This window comes from Myripristis murdjan, chromosome 11, assembly GCF_902150065.1.
Source record: "Myripristis murdjan chromosome 11, fMyrMur1.1, whole genome shotgun sequence".
In the NCBI taxonomy this organism is placed as follows: Eukaryota; Metazoa; Chordata; class Actinopteri; order Holocentriformes; family Holocentridae; genus Myripristis; species Myripristis murdjan.
The window spans coordinates 18,151,296-18,168,141 of record NC_043990.1 but is presented as its reverse complement, the minus strand read 5'-3'; the positions used below and the strand labels follow the sequence as shown (position 1 = coordinate 18,168,141).

Sequence of the window (16,846 nt, the reverse complement as noted above, 5' to 3'; positions counted from 1 at the left end):
AGAATTTCTAGAAGCTGGGAGGTCCTCGGGCCGTCCCGTTACCGCTCCGACTGAGGTGAAGTCCTCGCCCCGGCCACTAGATGGAAGACAGGAGGTCAGGGCCGTGCCACTCTGCCAAAGAGAAACAAGTAGATGACCCTTGAGTGAGATCACACAGGGAAAAAGCCACAGATAAAGAAGAGGAAACCTCTCTGGCTGCTGCTTGTGAAAGTGAGAGTGGAGAGATAGAGCGAGAGAGGGGAGAGGTGTTCAAGACAAAACCACTGCCTTTTAATATTTCACTTCCAGACTGGAGGCTCCAAAGTGATAGGGGAAAGAAAGTAGATATAAAGTAAAAACCTATGGGAGTGAGAGGGGAAAAAGTGTGTGTGTGTGTGTGTGAGTGAGAGAGAGAGAGAGTGAGAGAGCACAGATTGAGGCAGGAGGCAGTGAAGCAGGGGACAGGCTGGAGAAGGGGAGTGAATGAGTGAAGGGGGGTCGGGAGGAGTGGTTAGCCCTTGCTGCCTGCCTGTATATAGAGAAGGCAGGGGCTGACAGAGCAGAGTCCTGTGAGAGTGAGAAACTGAGAACAGGGACACTGATTTTTTCCCCCCCTGCTAAGCCCTCTCTACCTGTGAATGAGTTCCTGAGCAACAACATATCAACACCGGGCTGCAGTTTTGTCGGATTACCAGAGTTTCCTCACAGCTCAAGGTAAGCAAACTTTTATTCCTCTCTTCACTTTTCAACAACCTCCCTCTCCCTCCCTCCTTCTCCGTGTCTTTCTTTCTTTTTGCCAAATTCCAGGCAGGTGCAGGTAGCATGTCATAGCATAGCATGCAGTATACACACATTACCCAAAAAAATCATGAATCACAAACTTTTTCACAATGGTGATCATAACAGTTTCCTCAAATTAGACTTAATTCTTTTGTCTGTGCATAATTATTGAGGTTTTGCCTTCTTTAGCCATGGCTGCAGCAATTATTCAAGTCACCTTGTGGTGCTGTTAGGACATATTTACCTTCTAGGTGTGGGTTTGTATGACACAGTGATACTGACAAAGATGATATTAATACATTTGAGAATATGTGAAACTCCTAATCGGCACTGTGCAGTGAATGAGCGGCAGACTTGTGAGATTTGTTCAAGAGGTTATTGAGTCCAATGTGTGTGTGTGGCTGCTCCCTTCCCCTTGTGTAATCATGATAAGGCTGATAATACATCAAGAAGGGTAATCCCCCATTCACCTGTTGTGGGCCAGGCTTTTATTGGACACCTGTACAGTATTAGAAGTGTGCCGTGCTCTCTGAAGCCTTGACTTGTTTTAAAAGCAGAGCCGAACAGATAAAAGTCAAGGACTGTGTGACACTCTGGATTTCTCCTCTGGGCTGAAAAGGCTTTTAGACAGACACACTGACTCAGGCTGCTTGATTTATCGGGCAGGCTGTGCAGTAATGGCAGTTTCAAAGTTCAGCTGTGGCTCTTTTATATATGTGTGAAAGAAGAAGGTGAAGGAGTGGGTCACAGTGTGTGTGTAAGTGGGCAAACTTAATAAAGAAAGAACTGTGTGTGTGTGTGTGAGTGTGTGTGACATAATCAGTCACTCCACACACACACACACACACACACACACACACACACAGTGGTGAACCCCATCCCAAGATGAGGTGGTGGTCATTGTCCTGCCCCTCTGACTCAGTCTGGTCTGAATGGAGCTGTGATAAAGAACCAGCTCTGATATTATGGGCTGTTCCCTGTATATGATGTGTGTGTGTAATGTCTTTTGAAGTACAATGTGTGTAATATGCATACATGTGTGTGTGCGCTTCAATATTTGCATTCAGTTGTGCATGTGTATGTGCTTTTGTGTGCTCACAAACATAATTGTGTGTGGGTGTGTGTGGGGTGTGTATGGCGGGCTGCACATGCTGAGGCTTCATCTGTCCTGTGTGGGATCAGTAGCTTGGCTACAGCTGTCTGCAGCAGCCAAGGGCCATATGGCAGCCTCTGTAATATAATCAAGAGTGAAACCCCAGGACCCTTGTTTCAAAATGAAGCTTAAAAAGAGCTGGAACATCAGTGCATTATGTACTCAGGGCTGCTGTGTTTATTGTCTCGCAGCTGATACACATTTCAGGAGCTTATTTACCTAATTTTGTTAATGCCTTTGAAATACTGAGATATTACAAAAGTTTGGCTTCAAACATATAAAAACAAGACAATTTCACAGAAGAGTAACATCATAGAATCACCACGGTGAACTTCCTTCAGCTGAAAACTGCACCAGAGAGAGACATACAGTTCTGTATTTTTAAGCGATCAGGAGAGCAGTGCACTATAAAAATCTTCATGCTGGCAAGTCATTTAGTCTCTTACTAGTTCTTAAATCTTGTTTTTTTCGTGAGTGGATAAGATAATTCCCCTTGTTTCCAGTGCTAATCAACCTGTTTCCAGATTTACTTATCTATTTTTTAATCAAGTGTCATTTTATTGGGTTCATATGCCTCATTCTCCCTTGTTTAAAAGTATTTGTATTTGTATTTTGCAAGAATACAATAGAATAGAATCTTTATTGTCATTGTACAAGTACAACAAAATTGAATGCAATCCTTTGGTGCATGAGTAAAAGAGATGAAAAGATAAAAAAAAAAAACTACACATACTGTAAATAATAATATATTAATAATAAATAATGTTAGCTCCATGTATTGCACTTAAAAGAATGAATGTCACATTCATGTGTAGCACATAAGTTAGTTTTAGTTTTTAGCAGCATTCAAGGCAGCAACGGCTCTGGGATAAAAACTGGGAAAAAAAGGCCCTGTAAAGTGCACTGCACTGTTTAGTCCGGTTGAATCGAACTCTGGTGTGTTTTCCCCCTTGGTGCTGTTCCTTTGGGTCAGTGACAACTCCCTAACTGCATGCCAAAATTTCTTGAAAGAGGTGGTCTCAGGTCGGTTCCAAGCAAACTCTGGAGGGGTTCATTTGAAGTGAGAAAGGTAACTGCACCAACACTGGCAACTGTGGGTTGAGAAAGGAGTTTATGACCTGCTGTACCTGGTTGGTCTTCGTCATGATGAAGAATCCGCTGTAGTATCTCCAGCATTTCAACGCTGCTGGTTTCTTCACCAGTCAGACTTGATCAGTTTCTCACGATTTTTTTTGTTAATCTTCCCAAACCCATTGATCTTCCTATGATGTGCAAGCAAAATGAAGATGAATGTAATAAACTTTAAGGTCCATGTTATTGTTTGTACGTCCTTCTGCTGCATTCATGTGCTATCAGAAAAAACATAAGAATTGTCTTTTACTGTTTTGTTTGATTTTTTTTTTTTTTTAAATTTTATTTTAAGATGGCTAATATATTGACACATAAGAGAATTACTTGCTTTCCTTTCTGACCAATAAGAAGCGAGCATGTCACTTTGGGTTAAATACCTTTTATCTGAGCTCTATGAAAGCCAACCAAATTACATGGAAATAGTAAAAATGTATCAAACGTGTTAATCTGGACCATGCAAACAGACTATTGGGCGTGAAAGTGACTTAAATAAAACAGAATTTTAACACTGAATATGAGGCAAAATGATGTGTTAACATGAAGCTTTTTTGCAGTATACAGAGTAAAACTTGTAGGCTCTTGGTGCTGCAGGGTGCATGAGGAAGCTGCTGATGAGCGCTTGCAGTCGGCAGACAACATTATTATCATCAGCGCTGAGGTTTTTCACACCCTTCGCCGTTTGACCCTGAGGCCTCGGCAGCTCGTTTAGCAGACTGTGGTGGGTGTTTTATTGCACTGCTGTTCCAAGTCTGCCACAACAAAACACTTGTGTAAAAGAGGAGACCTGCCCATGCTGCCATATGCCTGCGTGTTTTGCGTGTGTGTGTGTGTGTGTGTGTGTGTGTGTATGCATTACAACTAAAGGCACAGTCATGCAGAAAACAGAACAGCAAAGATCCTTTCCGGAGCTGGGCTTTATGTGCAGAGCGTCTATTGTGCTCTGAGGCCTGATTGGATAATTAATGACGCTATTTATGTAAGAAGTGGCCAACCCCCCACCTTTGTCCGGCCCCACTTGTGTTCCCTCATCCCGTAACCAGAGACCAACCTGCATACACACACTGGCACACACAAACATACTTACACGTGACTGATTGTTTGGTTCTTGTTTGGCCTGTGTTGAGAGTGAGAGTTGAGATTGCTAGTGTATACACACACACACACACACACACACACACACACACACACACACACACACACCATTAATCCTGGCTGTTGAAGATGTTAATGAGAAGTGTAACATGCGAGTGCACAAGATGCCCTGGGGAATGACCCGTGTCTCAGCTGAATATGTGGATGACTAGTCGAAGGACAATGCAAGTCTAATTTTGAGTTACAGCCTTTTCATTAGCGTCCACAAGTATTTTTCATTACCGTCAATCATTTTTATATGCGTGCCATATCTAATTAGATACAATACATTTCCTTATTTTCCGTCATTTTAAATTAAATATCATTTCTTGCCAAATTTAGTTTCAATTAATGTGCTGGCTCCACCAACAGTTGTGCCATAAATAAAAAGATAAGACAATATCATTTATAAGGCGACAGTAAAGCAGGATTGTTTTTTGGGAGTACAAAAACAAAAGACACAAAAAAGCAAAGACTTTTTGACAAATTAATAAGGGCAGCATGTCTAACATGAGGGGTGACCTTCCTCAGGCATTTTTCAACTCTGTGGAAGATGTTTTTCATCCCAGAGGACAATGAATTGTGAATGGCTTCTGCAAGAGGTAGGAAAACAAAGTGCAACATCTGCAAGGACAAAAGACATAACATAACATAAACGAGTTGGAACCTGAACAGTTTGCACAAACACACACATTAACACACGGTGACCACGGTGACTTTTACATCGTCATGCTCAAATTAGTGAAAAAAGACTCAAAATAATTGTGCTGGTCACCAATGAGACACCAGGTGATAGAAATGGTGTAATGTTCCTTTAATGCATTTCTCTCAGTTTTTATTCATGGCCTTTTTTTTTTTTTTGGTAGAATCTCATGAAATGCTCCACCTCATTATCTGCAATGTATTTACCAGCAAATACTAATGTCAGTGTTGTACCCACGTCTTCTCTGGACTGAGCAGAGTGACGTCAGAGTCAACAACTGCAACACAAGTGTGACCCTGTTATCAGCGCCTGTGTGTCTCTGCTGCATGTGCACTTACAGAGTGTGTTTCCTCTCCCTCTGTGTCTCCCTCTCCTCTTTTACTTTGCTCATGCATGATGTTGTATATTTAGATAAACCTAATTATGTTTGAAGTCTGTAAATACATTACAGCAGTTTGTCCGGTGGAGATGTTTTGTGTGTGTGTGTGTGTGTGTGTGTGTGTGTGTGTGTGTGTGTGTGTGTGTGTGTGTGTGTGTGTGTGTGTGTGTGTGTGCGTGTCTGCTCAGTCCAGTCAGGTTTCTCCTGGTGTGACAGATCAGCCCTGACAGCAGGAACTTACTTTATTTCCGTCACTGTGATAGCATTGTAATCTTGGATGATAGCGTCGCCTCCCTTGTGCTGGATTACTGCACTGGCGTGTCCCTCTTAGATAAACAGTGAAATATCACATAATAGAGCTAATATAGTGCAGCTTGTCACTGACATGTAAGCAGTTCTTTCTGGCTGAAAATAATAACAGCCTCAGCGGTGGTAAATATCCGCAGTCATAGATTTAAAAAAAAAAAAATGAAAAGAAAGCTGCAAAATAGAGTCTTGAGAAAGGCCACAGCTCAAAGACAAAAGTCAAAGACTGCAAAATATGTAAGAGGCGTGCAATCAAAAGAAAGTATTAAAGTTGTTTGGACCCCTGGGATTGATATGGATACATGAAAGTCTTGGCTGAGAGGAACTGCTGAAATCTGACAACAAAAAATCTTAAGAACTGGCCGTTTTTTCCAAGACCTCTAATGACCTCACGATACAGTAGCCTATATCATGCAACATCTAAAGAACTGTGTTTTTATCACAAATCATGAATTTGTTTTCCATTGAACTTTTGCTGTGTATTTTTTTTTTTTTTTTTTTTTTTTTTTTAATTTAGCTGCTGTTCTCTTGGCTGGTAGAAAAAAGGCCAAGGATCGTGTTGGCTTCTGTTTGGGCGTTGCTGCCAACTCAGTTTAGACTCCACTTTGAGTGTGTGTGCGTGTGTGTGTGTGTGTGTGTGTGTGTGTGTGTGTGTGTGTGTTCATACCCTACTTATGCCACTCACACTGAAACCTCTTCACCTTTCTTCCTGTGAAGTGTGCCGTATGTCAGCCACAAAACCATGACTCAGGCTTTTTGGACTGTGTCTGCTTCTTTGAAACACCAGGCCAACTTTCATGAAATGATTTATAATTGTACTAAAGTGCAGCAGGACATGGCTAATATAGCATTACCTATCCTATATTCTATTGTTTTTTTTTTCTCATTAAAACAAACAAATACATGTTGTCTGCTTCTTCCAACAGATTCAATATGAAGCTCCTCCTGTTGGCTGTAGCGGTGCTGCTCCTGGTGGTGGAACAGGGAACTGCAGACAGGATCCTGTCCAGAAGGACCAAGAGGGAGCTTGCCAGCCCGCTACACATGGGCGGCATCAGGGACCCGTTTGGCTCCTACTGCCAGAGGAGAGGAGGCTGCTGCCCTGGCAGGGACGACCTGTGCACCGTGCCCTACCTGGACACCATCTGCTACTGCGACCTGTTCTGCAACCGCACTGTCTCCGACTGCTGCCCCGACTTCTGGGGGCACTGCCTGGGCGTAGCGCCGCCCTTTATTGGTGAGTATGTGTGAGTGTGTGTGAAAGACTGCAGTGTAGAGGAGAGTGTATGTGTGTGTGTGTGTGTGTGTGTGATTCTGTCTGACTTAGCTGAATTTTTGGGGACACATGTCAGGCTAAAAACCAGTTAATTGGGGATGACTTGTGTAATTGGGGACAAAAGCCATGTCCCCGACTGGGAAAAAGCTGATTTCTGGGTCAGTGGTTAAGGTTAGGCATCTTGTTGTTATGGTTAGGGTTAGGTTAAGTCTCCAGGAAATTAATGTAAGTCTATGTAATGTCCTCAAAAGTGACCTAAGCCAGCATGAGTGTGTATGTGTGTGTGTGTGTGTGTAGAGGGGGGTTAGTAGTGTTTGCATGTGCATGAGTGTGTTTTGTAGGTGTGTGTGTGGGCCTGTCACAGTCAGTTCAGTCAGGCTGCCTTGTTGGACCACACTGCAGCACAGCCTGGCTCAGAGACAGGCCTCAGACCTGAGCATGAATCACAGTTGAAATCACCCTCGTCCCACATGAGAAAGAAACGTCTTAAATGTCCCAAAATATGAAGAGGGGAGACCAGGATGACCAAGATTAGTCTCCTTATTAGGGGTGCAGCTATTGCACTGCATCAAAGCCTCGATAAATATGATGGTTTCAGCTGAATCACTTCAGCTTGACTCACGCTTCTTAAATAAAGAACCAATCCGTTACCACAAATAGCAATTTTTTTGTATTGAATGTTGACTTGAATCACAACTTATTCAATTGTTCCAAACCAGAGAAAAAAAATAATTCCTAAATCAAACTAGTGAGCTATAATTCAAACTGAATCATTGTTAAGTAAAAGACTCCCAGCCTCACTGTAGTGTATTTGCTCAAGTGAGGAGGTGTAAAATTTGCCAGTGGCACAGTTTGTGCTCTATTCTCTACCTGAGAATGGAGCAGGGAACAGTAGGCTTCTTATTAGGCCAGACAGAGGGAGGAGGGGAGGATGGAGGGATGAATGGAGGTCAGGAGAAAGAATGTGGGCTATGTGGAGGGAGGGAGAGAGAGACAACGGGTGCAGGATGGGAGACAGGAGGAGGCACAGAGGTCCCTGCAGGTATGTGTTCACTGGACGACAAGGCAGGGAGCCTTGAGCTGGGACACACACACAAACACACACACACACACACAGGGAGGCATGTGCAAACACTGTGTGCGTGTTCAAGTGAGTGCGTGTGCAAGCGAGTGCACGTGCATACACACACACACACACACACACACACACACACACACACACACAATACCACAGTCACACAGCCTTGAGGAAAGACTTGGCACTTCAAAAGGAAAGAGGTACATTTTTTTTTTTTTTTTACAATAGGTCCTTTTTCTCCCTCTACAGCTGCCGTCCATTCACAGATTGTTTCATATATGCTTGAATACTCAATTCTTTTTTCAGCAGGATACTGTTCATTATGTTGTCAGCCGCAGAAAACAATCTGATGATATTCACAGACAATAAAGTTGTACAGCTGTAAAGCTTTGTAAATCTTTTATCCTCTCAACAAGCAGAGAGAGTTTTTTCTTGGGCCAAGAGGAATTCTGTATTAGCATGACGAAGACAGTTGATGTTTAATTGTCATTATTTGCTTATATTATATTGTATTTCTCTACATATCCAATGACTCCCTTTGTTTCCCTTTAGCAATCAAATACATGTTTCGTTACGTCACATCACGTTATGTGCATATTATATCTCTATATTCTGTATTTTAATTATAAGTCCAAGCCAGATTACGCAAGCTTTTAGTTCTACTTTATAACTCATCATCATCCAGTATTAAAGGTGCAACACCCAGATCATGTTCACCCATTTCATGAAGTCCGTTCAACAGAGTCCTCACTGTATCACATCCCCTGCAATTCACTAATCTCAGGGTGTCAGTTCTACTGTCCTGATAGAGTTGTGATGGATTGGGTGAGACAGCTGTGAGGGGAGGATGGGTATCTGAGAATCCCCGCCATAAATCACGTATCTGCGTCAGGCCTCCGCTCTAACACCAGTGGAAACATTCCTCATCAGCTCATGCCCTAAAGTCCACATGAAATCCATCGTAATAACGCTTTGCACTGTAAATATTAAAACTGTACACCTCTATCAAAGTCAGTCACTAAGCGAGGATAGTCCATGCGAGCTCATCGTTTTCCTTCGTCAGCTCAGTTAGGGAATATTAATTAGAATTGATCCCCCTTGCTGAGTTCACAGAGGTCTACATATTTCTGGGGTGGCTAGCGATGGGCATAATCGATGTAGTTCTGTGCCCCTTCCCCTCGATGTGTGTGGAGGTGGCAGAGCGGTGGTTAAGCTGGTTAGAGCATGACGAGGGCCCAAGAGGCCTGGGAAGCCTGGAAAGAAGCTAACGCCACATTCCTACACTGGATTACTGGAGCTCAGAGTTCCTTAGGCCTCACATGTGCACACGCGCGCGCACACACACACACACACTGCACATACACACCCGCCTACTGACAGGGAGCTACTGTTAACGCTTTCAGTCCTGGTGGGTGGTGAGGGAGTTCGGCCAGCGTGAGAGAGAGATAGGGAGAAAGAGAGAGAGAATAGAAAGGAGATGGCTTCTGTATTATGTTAGATGTGTATGTGTGTGTGCCTGTGTGTATGTCTGCATATGACTTTTTTTGTTAGCAGCAGCAGCATCTTTGTCATTCATCAAATCCTCTCCCGCTGCCTTCTGTGACTGTTTTGCCAGCCTATGAATTAAAATTTGCCTTTTCTCCGTCTCCTCTCAGGCACCTGCGAAAGAAACGGACACAGGTTCTTCACAGGCCAAACATACAAGGAGAACTGCAACTTATGGTATGTGAACCCTTCTCTCCTCCCTGCATTTCAGCTTTATCTAACATCCACCTGTCCTTTTTTCTCTGCCCTCTTGTTTTACTTTTCCCTTTTCAGTCTTTTCATGTTTTGGAATCCTTGCAGTGATCACGTCATCCTCCTATAAATGATCCTCATATGTCCACACTTGCAATTGCACGCATGTACAAATGCACAATATGCCCACACATGCATATATATACACACACACACACACACACACACACACACACACACACAGCGTCCCCTTTGACAAGAGACACATTTCTCGAACTTCCCCCTCTTCATCTTCATCCTCCTATCTATTTATCAGTAACAGCAATGTGTTGCAGTAACGAGGGTGTTGGGGAGGGTATGAATATGTGCATTCAGTGAAATTAACTAGTCTGGAGATGTGAGAGCAGCCCACAGCTTTAGCCGTGTCAGACAATGGGCCCAATCTTACACCCGATGCAAAGCAATGCCAAGCACGACGCAAGTGTCTTTGTGATTTTCAAACTGAGGCAGTTGTCAATTTCCAGTCCAGCAGCCATGTTACAAATGCACTGGTACCCATCTTCGTGCCCATGTGTTGGTCTTAAAATGAGCTGTGAACAGGTGCATTGCTATGTTGGGGCAGTTGAAAGAGCACTATTGGTGCTATTGACCAACAAAAACTAGTTAATGGCACAGTTTTCACTGTTACTTTATGCATTATCAAGATAATGAGGCACACACACACAATCGGGTGCCAACGTGCGTACACTCTCTCGACACACACACACAGGGATGCCTGCTTCACCTCAATGAGCTTTAGTGGAGTCCTGCTGTTGCCAGAGATGATGCTGCACTTGCAGATCTGTTTCCTCTGTAGAGAAGCGTTCTTCCTCACCTGGCAATGCCCAAAACACACCCATGATTAATTAATCGAGCAAGTGAAACCCTTTTGAATCATGCACCTGCGGCAACCACCCTTTTTTTCCGGTGTTAAAATAGCAAAAATGGACTTGGACATGCCCTAAATGCACTCGCACCATGCTCTTCAGGCCATGAGCTCATATTGTTAAAATGGAGCCAAAAGTGTTTATGTCAGCATCAGATGCTACTCATGTCCATAACCTCTATCCTCAAGCCCTGTTAATATTACATATTTCCTTGTGTACCTGCATATCCTCATAAACTGCTCCGTTTTGCTTTAAATGTTCACTGAATGTTACTTTTGTGTGCACAATCATGCTGAGACAAAATGCTATGCAGAATGGTTTTGATGCTAAAATTAACACATCTTGAACATCTGTTGCTCAGGGTCTTAGTCATCTGATGAGGCCAGTGAGGTGATTCTTTATTTTGCTGTTTGGCTTGGCAGTCTGTCCCAGGAGGAGGGGGAGGAGCAGTGGCAGTGTAACTCTGAATTTCTTCCCCCATGGGCCTCTCCTATAACCCCCACTGAGTAGCACGTAAAATTAAACAGAACCAAAACAGACCTCAGGCTTTTGAGCTTCCTATCTGCTCAGAGTGTACAACCTTTATGTAGATCCACGCTCCATAAAATTGGCCCTGGAAATTGTAATTCGGAGCTCAGCCATTTAAGATGTTTTTACTCCTCACACTAGATCTCCTTGACTTATGTTTGTCCATCTCGGGGCTATACTGCTGGTGGGTTTTACAAATGACATTTGAGTTTATGACCCTGACAAGAGGCTAAGAGTTTCTAAATATGGCACGCCAGCTCAGCCATCATGACCAGTCTTTTATCCACTTGGCCTTCTGTACCCCGGACAGACTCGATGTGGCTGTTGTCATCTCTTTGCATGATATGGGTGGCTGTCAAGGAGATGTAAAACAGTTCTTGAATGACTGGAGGAGAGAGTGGGAGGAGGGAGGGAAACGGGAGAGGGAGGAGGTCAAGTGAGTGAGGGCGGAAAGAGGGAAACTGAATTCCTCACCTGTCCTCCACAGTGGTTTCTCACATCCCTGTCATTACCTCTTCCTCAAAGACTGTGTGTGATTTAGTATGTGCCTCTACTTCTAACAAATAGCGCAGGCGTGTGTGTGTGTGTGTGTGTGTGTGTGTGTGTGTGTGAACATGCACAGTGCACACTTTGGGGCAAATATTGATTTGACAGCCATTCATACATCCATATTATTTGTTTTCACACCATACAGAACACTGAGTAGGTGTTTCTCTTGACAGCTACAACCCAAACCACTGTGACCCCACTGATCTCTACATCATCACTTTTAGGCTTGTGGCTGTTTTATGTCCTATTCACACCAAGTACGGCGCAAATAAATGGCATAAAAGTATAAATATTAGCAAAGACTGCTTTGTCTGATGTGAAGTTAATGTCATTCTCAGAAAAAGCTCAGATACCTAAATGAAAACAAAGAAACAGCCTGTCCACCCCAATTCAAATCATCTGCTCCCCGTGTCTCTCAGGTTTAGCACACCTCCTCTGACTTGACCCCTGAATCCAAAACAATAAAAACAAAAAAGGTGGATTTTTGCAGTGTGGTATATCATACTCGGTGTAAAGGAGTTGATAGAGCTGGTTGTTTTTAAAATTTTGTTGTGCATTTTTTCCACACCATAAATTCACACTGTGCTCTGTCAGTGTGATGGGCCTGAGCTATGACTCTTATCACTGCAGCCCAATTAGGCTTGACCTAAGGGCATGATGGGGACACAGATAGAGGCCTATACAAATCAGTTCAACATTGATAAATGGCAGCGCCTTGACTGCCAAACGCTTCTTTTTAAGGACAGACATGTGGGGGTTGAGCAAACATGAACTCCCTGGTAAAAATAGCCTCCAGTGTTCCAGGACACCAGAAACCAGCGTTTAAGTGCTAACTCCCCCTTTCACTGTCAAACTCAAACAAAAGAGCCTGACGCACATGCACGCACACTCCGTCACACACGCCCGTGAAAGCAAGGCACGCAGACATTCGAAAGCTGCACGGGAGCTCCGGAACGGCCTATCACACACACACACACACACACACACATTCACACACACACACACACAACCTTGTACTCCCATGCACACTCCCATTCCCACTTCCACTTTCTCCACTTATTAATTTCCCATGTGTGCTTACTCCCAGTTCTCAATCTCCCTCAGCGGGAGGGCTGTGGGTGGAGGACCGGGCTTCCGTTTGGAAACGACAGGCAGCTCTCCCTCTTTAACTCTCCCTCCATAGCCTCCCGTTAGCAGAGGTCAAGCTCCCCTCCTGCTCATCCTCCTCTTATCTGCCCGTCCCACATCTTGGCTGACCCTTGTGATTTCAGTTTTATCAGTGCACGAAAGGCCCAAGAGCGGCAAATGTCACAGCCTCGACTAATTCAGTTATTGCACTTTGATTTCTCAGCCACAGTCAAAACCAGCTGTATCTGCCAGCTGGACACACCTCTCTGGGGGGAAATTTCAGCACAGACCCTTCATCTTTCGTTTTCGTTTGTTAAAATCAAAACCTCTCACTTGTGTTGCTGCTGGCCCGCATGTGCTTTATGGAAGCAGAGCATTTGAATTTTACACCTGAGTGAACATGCAAAATGTTTGTGTTTACTTTCCTGTGTATGTTTGTGTGTGTGCGTCTGAGGATGCAGCTGTGATAAGCTTGGCGGACTTTTGCGGCACTGATGGCATCTCCACCTAATGCCTCTGCCTGAGCTCTTGGCACCCTGACAGCTCCTTATCTGTTCCAACGAATCTGCAACACGGCGCCTCCTGCCTGCACCAGCTATGCTCACCAGGGATCTTTACGCTCCCTAACACTTTCTAGGGAGGTGGTAGACATTGTTCAGTAATAATACATGATGCACATAACATAGCCAGCTCACCTTTCACTGTGTGTTTACTGCTGCAGCGAGGGGTGTAACCAGGGTACTGACATTGGATAGGGTCCAAATGACAGCCTTTCCCACAACTTCCCATCTAAATTACATATATGAAAGTTTGCACATTTAGAACGTAGTTTTGAGGACTACACTGACCATTTGAATTCACATTAGAAGCAGTGGTCTGTTTTTTCTACAAGATAGTGGCTTCCCCTCCAGTCTGTGTTGGACACTTGCTGACTTTAAACACACCTACAAATTACAATTATGCCTTTTACAGTCAAAGCAAATATGAGAGCACCAATGGGGAAAAATTAGGCAACATACCCAAAGCATGTTTATATAAATATGTAAAAAAAAAAAAAAAAAAAAAAAAAAAATTAGTGTGAAGTTTATGGTCTGGTATAAAGCCAAAAAGGGGGACAATGTTTTCATGATTACAGCAGTAAGAAGAGAGGACTGTCTCATCAAGCTCCGCAATATTGTTGAATCAGGTGTCATTTTACTGATTCTGCCTTATTCTGCATTGTTACATCATATTTATTCTTGATCTCAGAAAAAAATCCTCAAACAAGTGAAACTGCACTGGAAATAACTGGGATTATTTCATGATCTTTTTTTAAGATTTTTAAGTCAGAATATGAGACTAAATGGCTTGTTAAGTGTGTAAAAATATGCGATGTGAACACAGACTCATTGGAACGCACACAACATGAGCCTTTTCCCATCTACCATGAGCAGATGGTGGGACAGTGCAATTGTAAGTGTGTATGTGTGTGTGTGTGTGTGTGTGTGTGTGTGTGTGTGTGTGTGTGTGTGTGTGTGTCAGGCTGTCTGTCTGTTTGCATGGCCTCAGAGGTGTTGAGTGTGTGCCTCTAATAGGGAAGTGTGACGGGGAATGTGAAATATGGCCTCCCACTGACTCACAGCCCTCATATTTCACCCTCAGTCGCACTCTGTACCTCCACCAGGGCGCACAGTACATCAGTGTGCTTGTCCCTGTTTGTGTGTGTGCGTGTTTTCGCCTATTACTGTTTGGATTTATTTGTGTTTTTGGCCTGCTGCGTGCCTGGGTTCCTCCTGAAGGGGAGGGAGAGGTGAGAGGTCGCTGTCTGTTTCCTCCAATCAAAGGCATCAGACGGGACGGTCCTCTGTGGGACGCTGGGGCAGACAGTCACTGGTCTGACCCTCTGCCAGGGCCAAAAGACAAGGTGCTGATGGATTTGTGGATGCCTATGTCTGTGTGTGTATGCGCATGTGTGTGTGTGTGTGTATGTGTGTATGTGTGTGTGTGCTTGGGGGTTATGAATGAGAGTATACAGTGCTGCCTGGACAGTGTGTGTCTGCTGAAGTCTCGTCTGGGAGGACGTGAGAACTGATACATGGGAGCTTCAGTGTGACGAAAGAGGAATTCCACCTAATCATTCTGTGTTTGGAAATCCTCCATAACTATGCTATAATCTTATAGCATTTCCATAGAATAAAATAAATAGTTTATACACTAAAAAACGAGTCATTCAGTTTCAAATTAAATTTCAAGACAAGGCATGATTTTAAGAGCGAACATGAGACAAAATAAATTAAAATGGAGTTTTTTGCAGTGTACATGACTGGACTTGGTTTTTGTATTTTGTTTTTGTATGTCACTGTATGAAAAATAAATATAATGGATATAATAATCTGGAGATGCTCAGTGTATTGTTTGAAACAATGACTCAGCCAGGCGGTGACTTCTACCACACAAGACTAAAGGACTTTGTCACTGAGCTGTGACAGTGTTCATTATCATCCACGTTCTGTCTCATGGTTTGTAATCAATGAGAGTGATTTATCTGTGTGTCGAGTTGTTAGCTCTGTCTGACTGCGCGTGCACACACACACACACACATACACACACAAACGAACACACACGCTCCACAGTAACTCATCACAAAGCACACAGAGTGCAAATGCTCTATTTTCGACTACACCCAAAATAAACACCTGAACGTCATCATTAATATGCTGCTCCCTTATCTCCTCCATCAACTTGTCCTCCTCGGTCCCTCTGGTTTCTTCTGACTAAAAATGGCTATGCATTCTGCACCCTTAAATGGATGAATGTTCCTTTACCCCCCCACCCACCACCGCCACATTCTCGTCTTTCTCTCTCTTTCTTTTTCTCACTCCCTCACTCCATCGTCTCCCTCTCCTCTTTGCCAGTTCTCCTCTCATTTAGCGTCTCTTTGGGGAATTGCTCTGTGCCTCTGCATATTTGTGATGATCTTTCTGTTTTAGTTCTTGGCTCCGCTCATTTTAACATAAATATGGAAAAGAATGAATGCAGTTACATTTCTTAACACTTAGGTAAAACGAGTGAATGAATGGAAAGCAAAGCAGCGTGTTGATTGTCTTTTCTCTCGCTCTTTCCTCTCCATTCATACTGCACCTTATTGCTCTTTCTGTATGCAACCACTTTCCACCCCTGACTTAATCCCACCCTCTGTGTCTCTCTCCTGCAGTACGTGTGGCACCACAGGGCGCTGGGAGTGTGAGCAGTACGCCTGTCTGATTGAGAGTGACATGATTCATGCAGTCAACAGAGGAAACTATGGGTAAAACACACACATACACACACTCTGACACTCCCGCTGTAACCTAAATGTACTCTGTGATGCCCACAATCAGCTATTTATTGCACAAAGTCACACATACCCGTTCTCCTCCATCGTCCTTCTGTCAGGTGGAGGGCAGCTAACTACAGTCAGTTCTACGGCATGACTCTGGACGAGGGCATCCGTTACCGCTTGGGCACCCAGAGACCCTCCAGGACTATTATGAACATGAATGAGATCCAGGTAACAGCCTCAAAAATACCAACATATTCATGGGACTTGGCGTGCCAGGGTGGCTCAGTGGTTAATGTCCAGCAACTTAAAGATGACCCGGGTTCATGTTTGTCAGTATCTGCCCTGCTGAGGTGCCCTTGAGCAAAATTCCAGCCAGCTTCAGGAATGTTGTTCATTAGATGACCCTGACCTCTGACCTGCATGTAGAGGAGGGTGAGCAAAAACAGAATTTTACTACGGGGTTCAACTAGCATATCAGCTTACATTTTGTTAGTGGAAAAGCTGCAGGAAATGGAAAATAATCCAATGTGTGATCCTCACTAAGTGTTCTCATGATATTCTGCTACTTTCTGGGTATTTTAAAAGTGAGAAGAAATAAATTAAACTCGGTCTAATCCTGGTGTGATGAATGATTTACATGCAAAAGTGTTACCGAGCTGGGGTGCAATACATCCACTCTAAGAAATTTATCAAGATTTAACTTTCTAGCTATCTGATTTAATTTTAAGTCATCAAATAGTGGATGTGGCATTTTGGAATAA

The 16,846-nt window shown here is 43.6% G+C and overlaps 1 protein-coding gene across 2 annotated transcripts in view; it reads left to right on the top strand.

Annotated features, from left to right (window-relative positions):
• The first annotated feature begins 560 nt into the window (after positions 1-560).
• tinagl1 (tubulointerstitial nephritis antigen-like 1) overlaps positions 561-16,846 on the top strand; it is a 30,636-nt gene continuing 14,350 nt past the window's right edge. The window contains exons 1-5 of one of the 2 annotated variants that reach the window (XM_030064232.1): positions 561-693; positions 6,489-6,799; positions 9,572-9,638; positions 15,978-16,070; positions 16,199-16,313. In XM_030064232.1, the coding sequence (XP_029920092.1) occupies positions 6,496-6,799; positions 9,572-9,638; positions 15,978-16,070; positions 16,199-16,313 (579 nt within the window). In that variant the 5' untranslated portion in view covers positions 561-693; positions 6,489-6,495. Of the gene's footprint in view, positions 694-6,488; positions 6,800-9,571; positions 9,639-15,977; positions 16,071-16,198; positions 16,314-16,846 lie in introns of those variants that run through there. The other variant, XM_030064233.1, reaches the window with a different exon arrangement.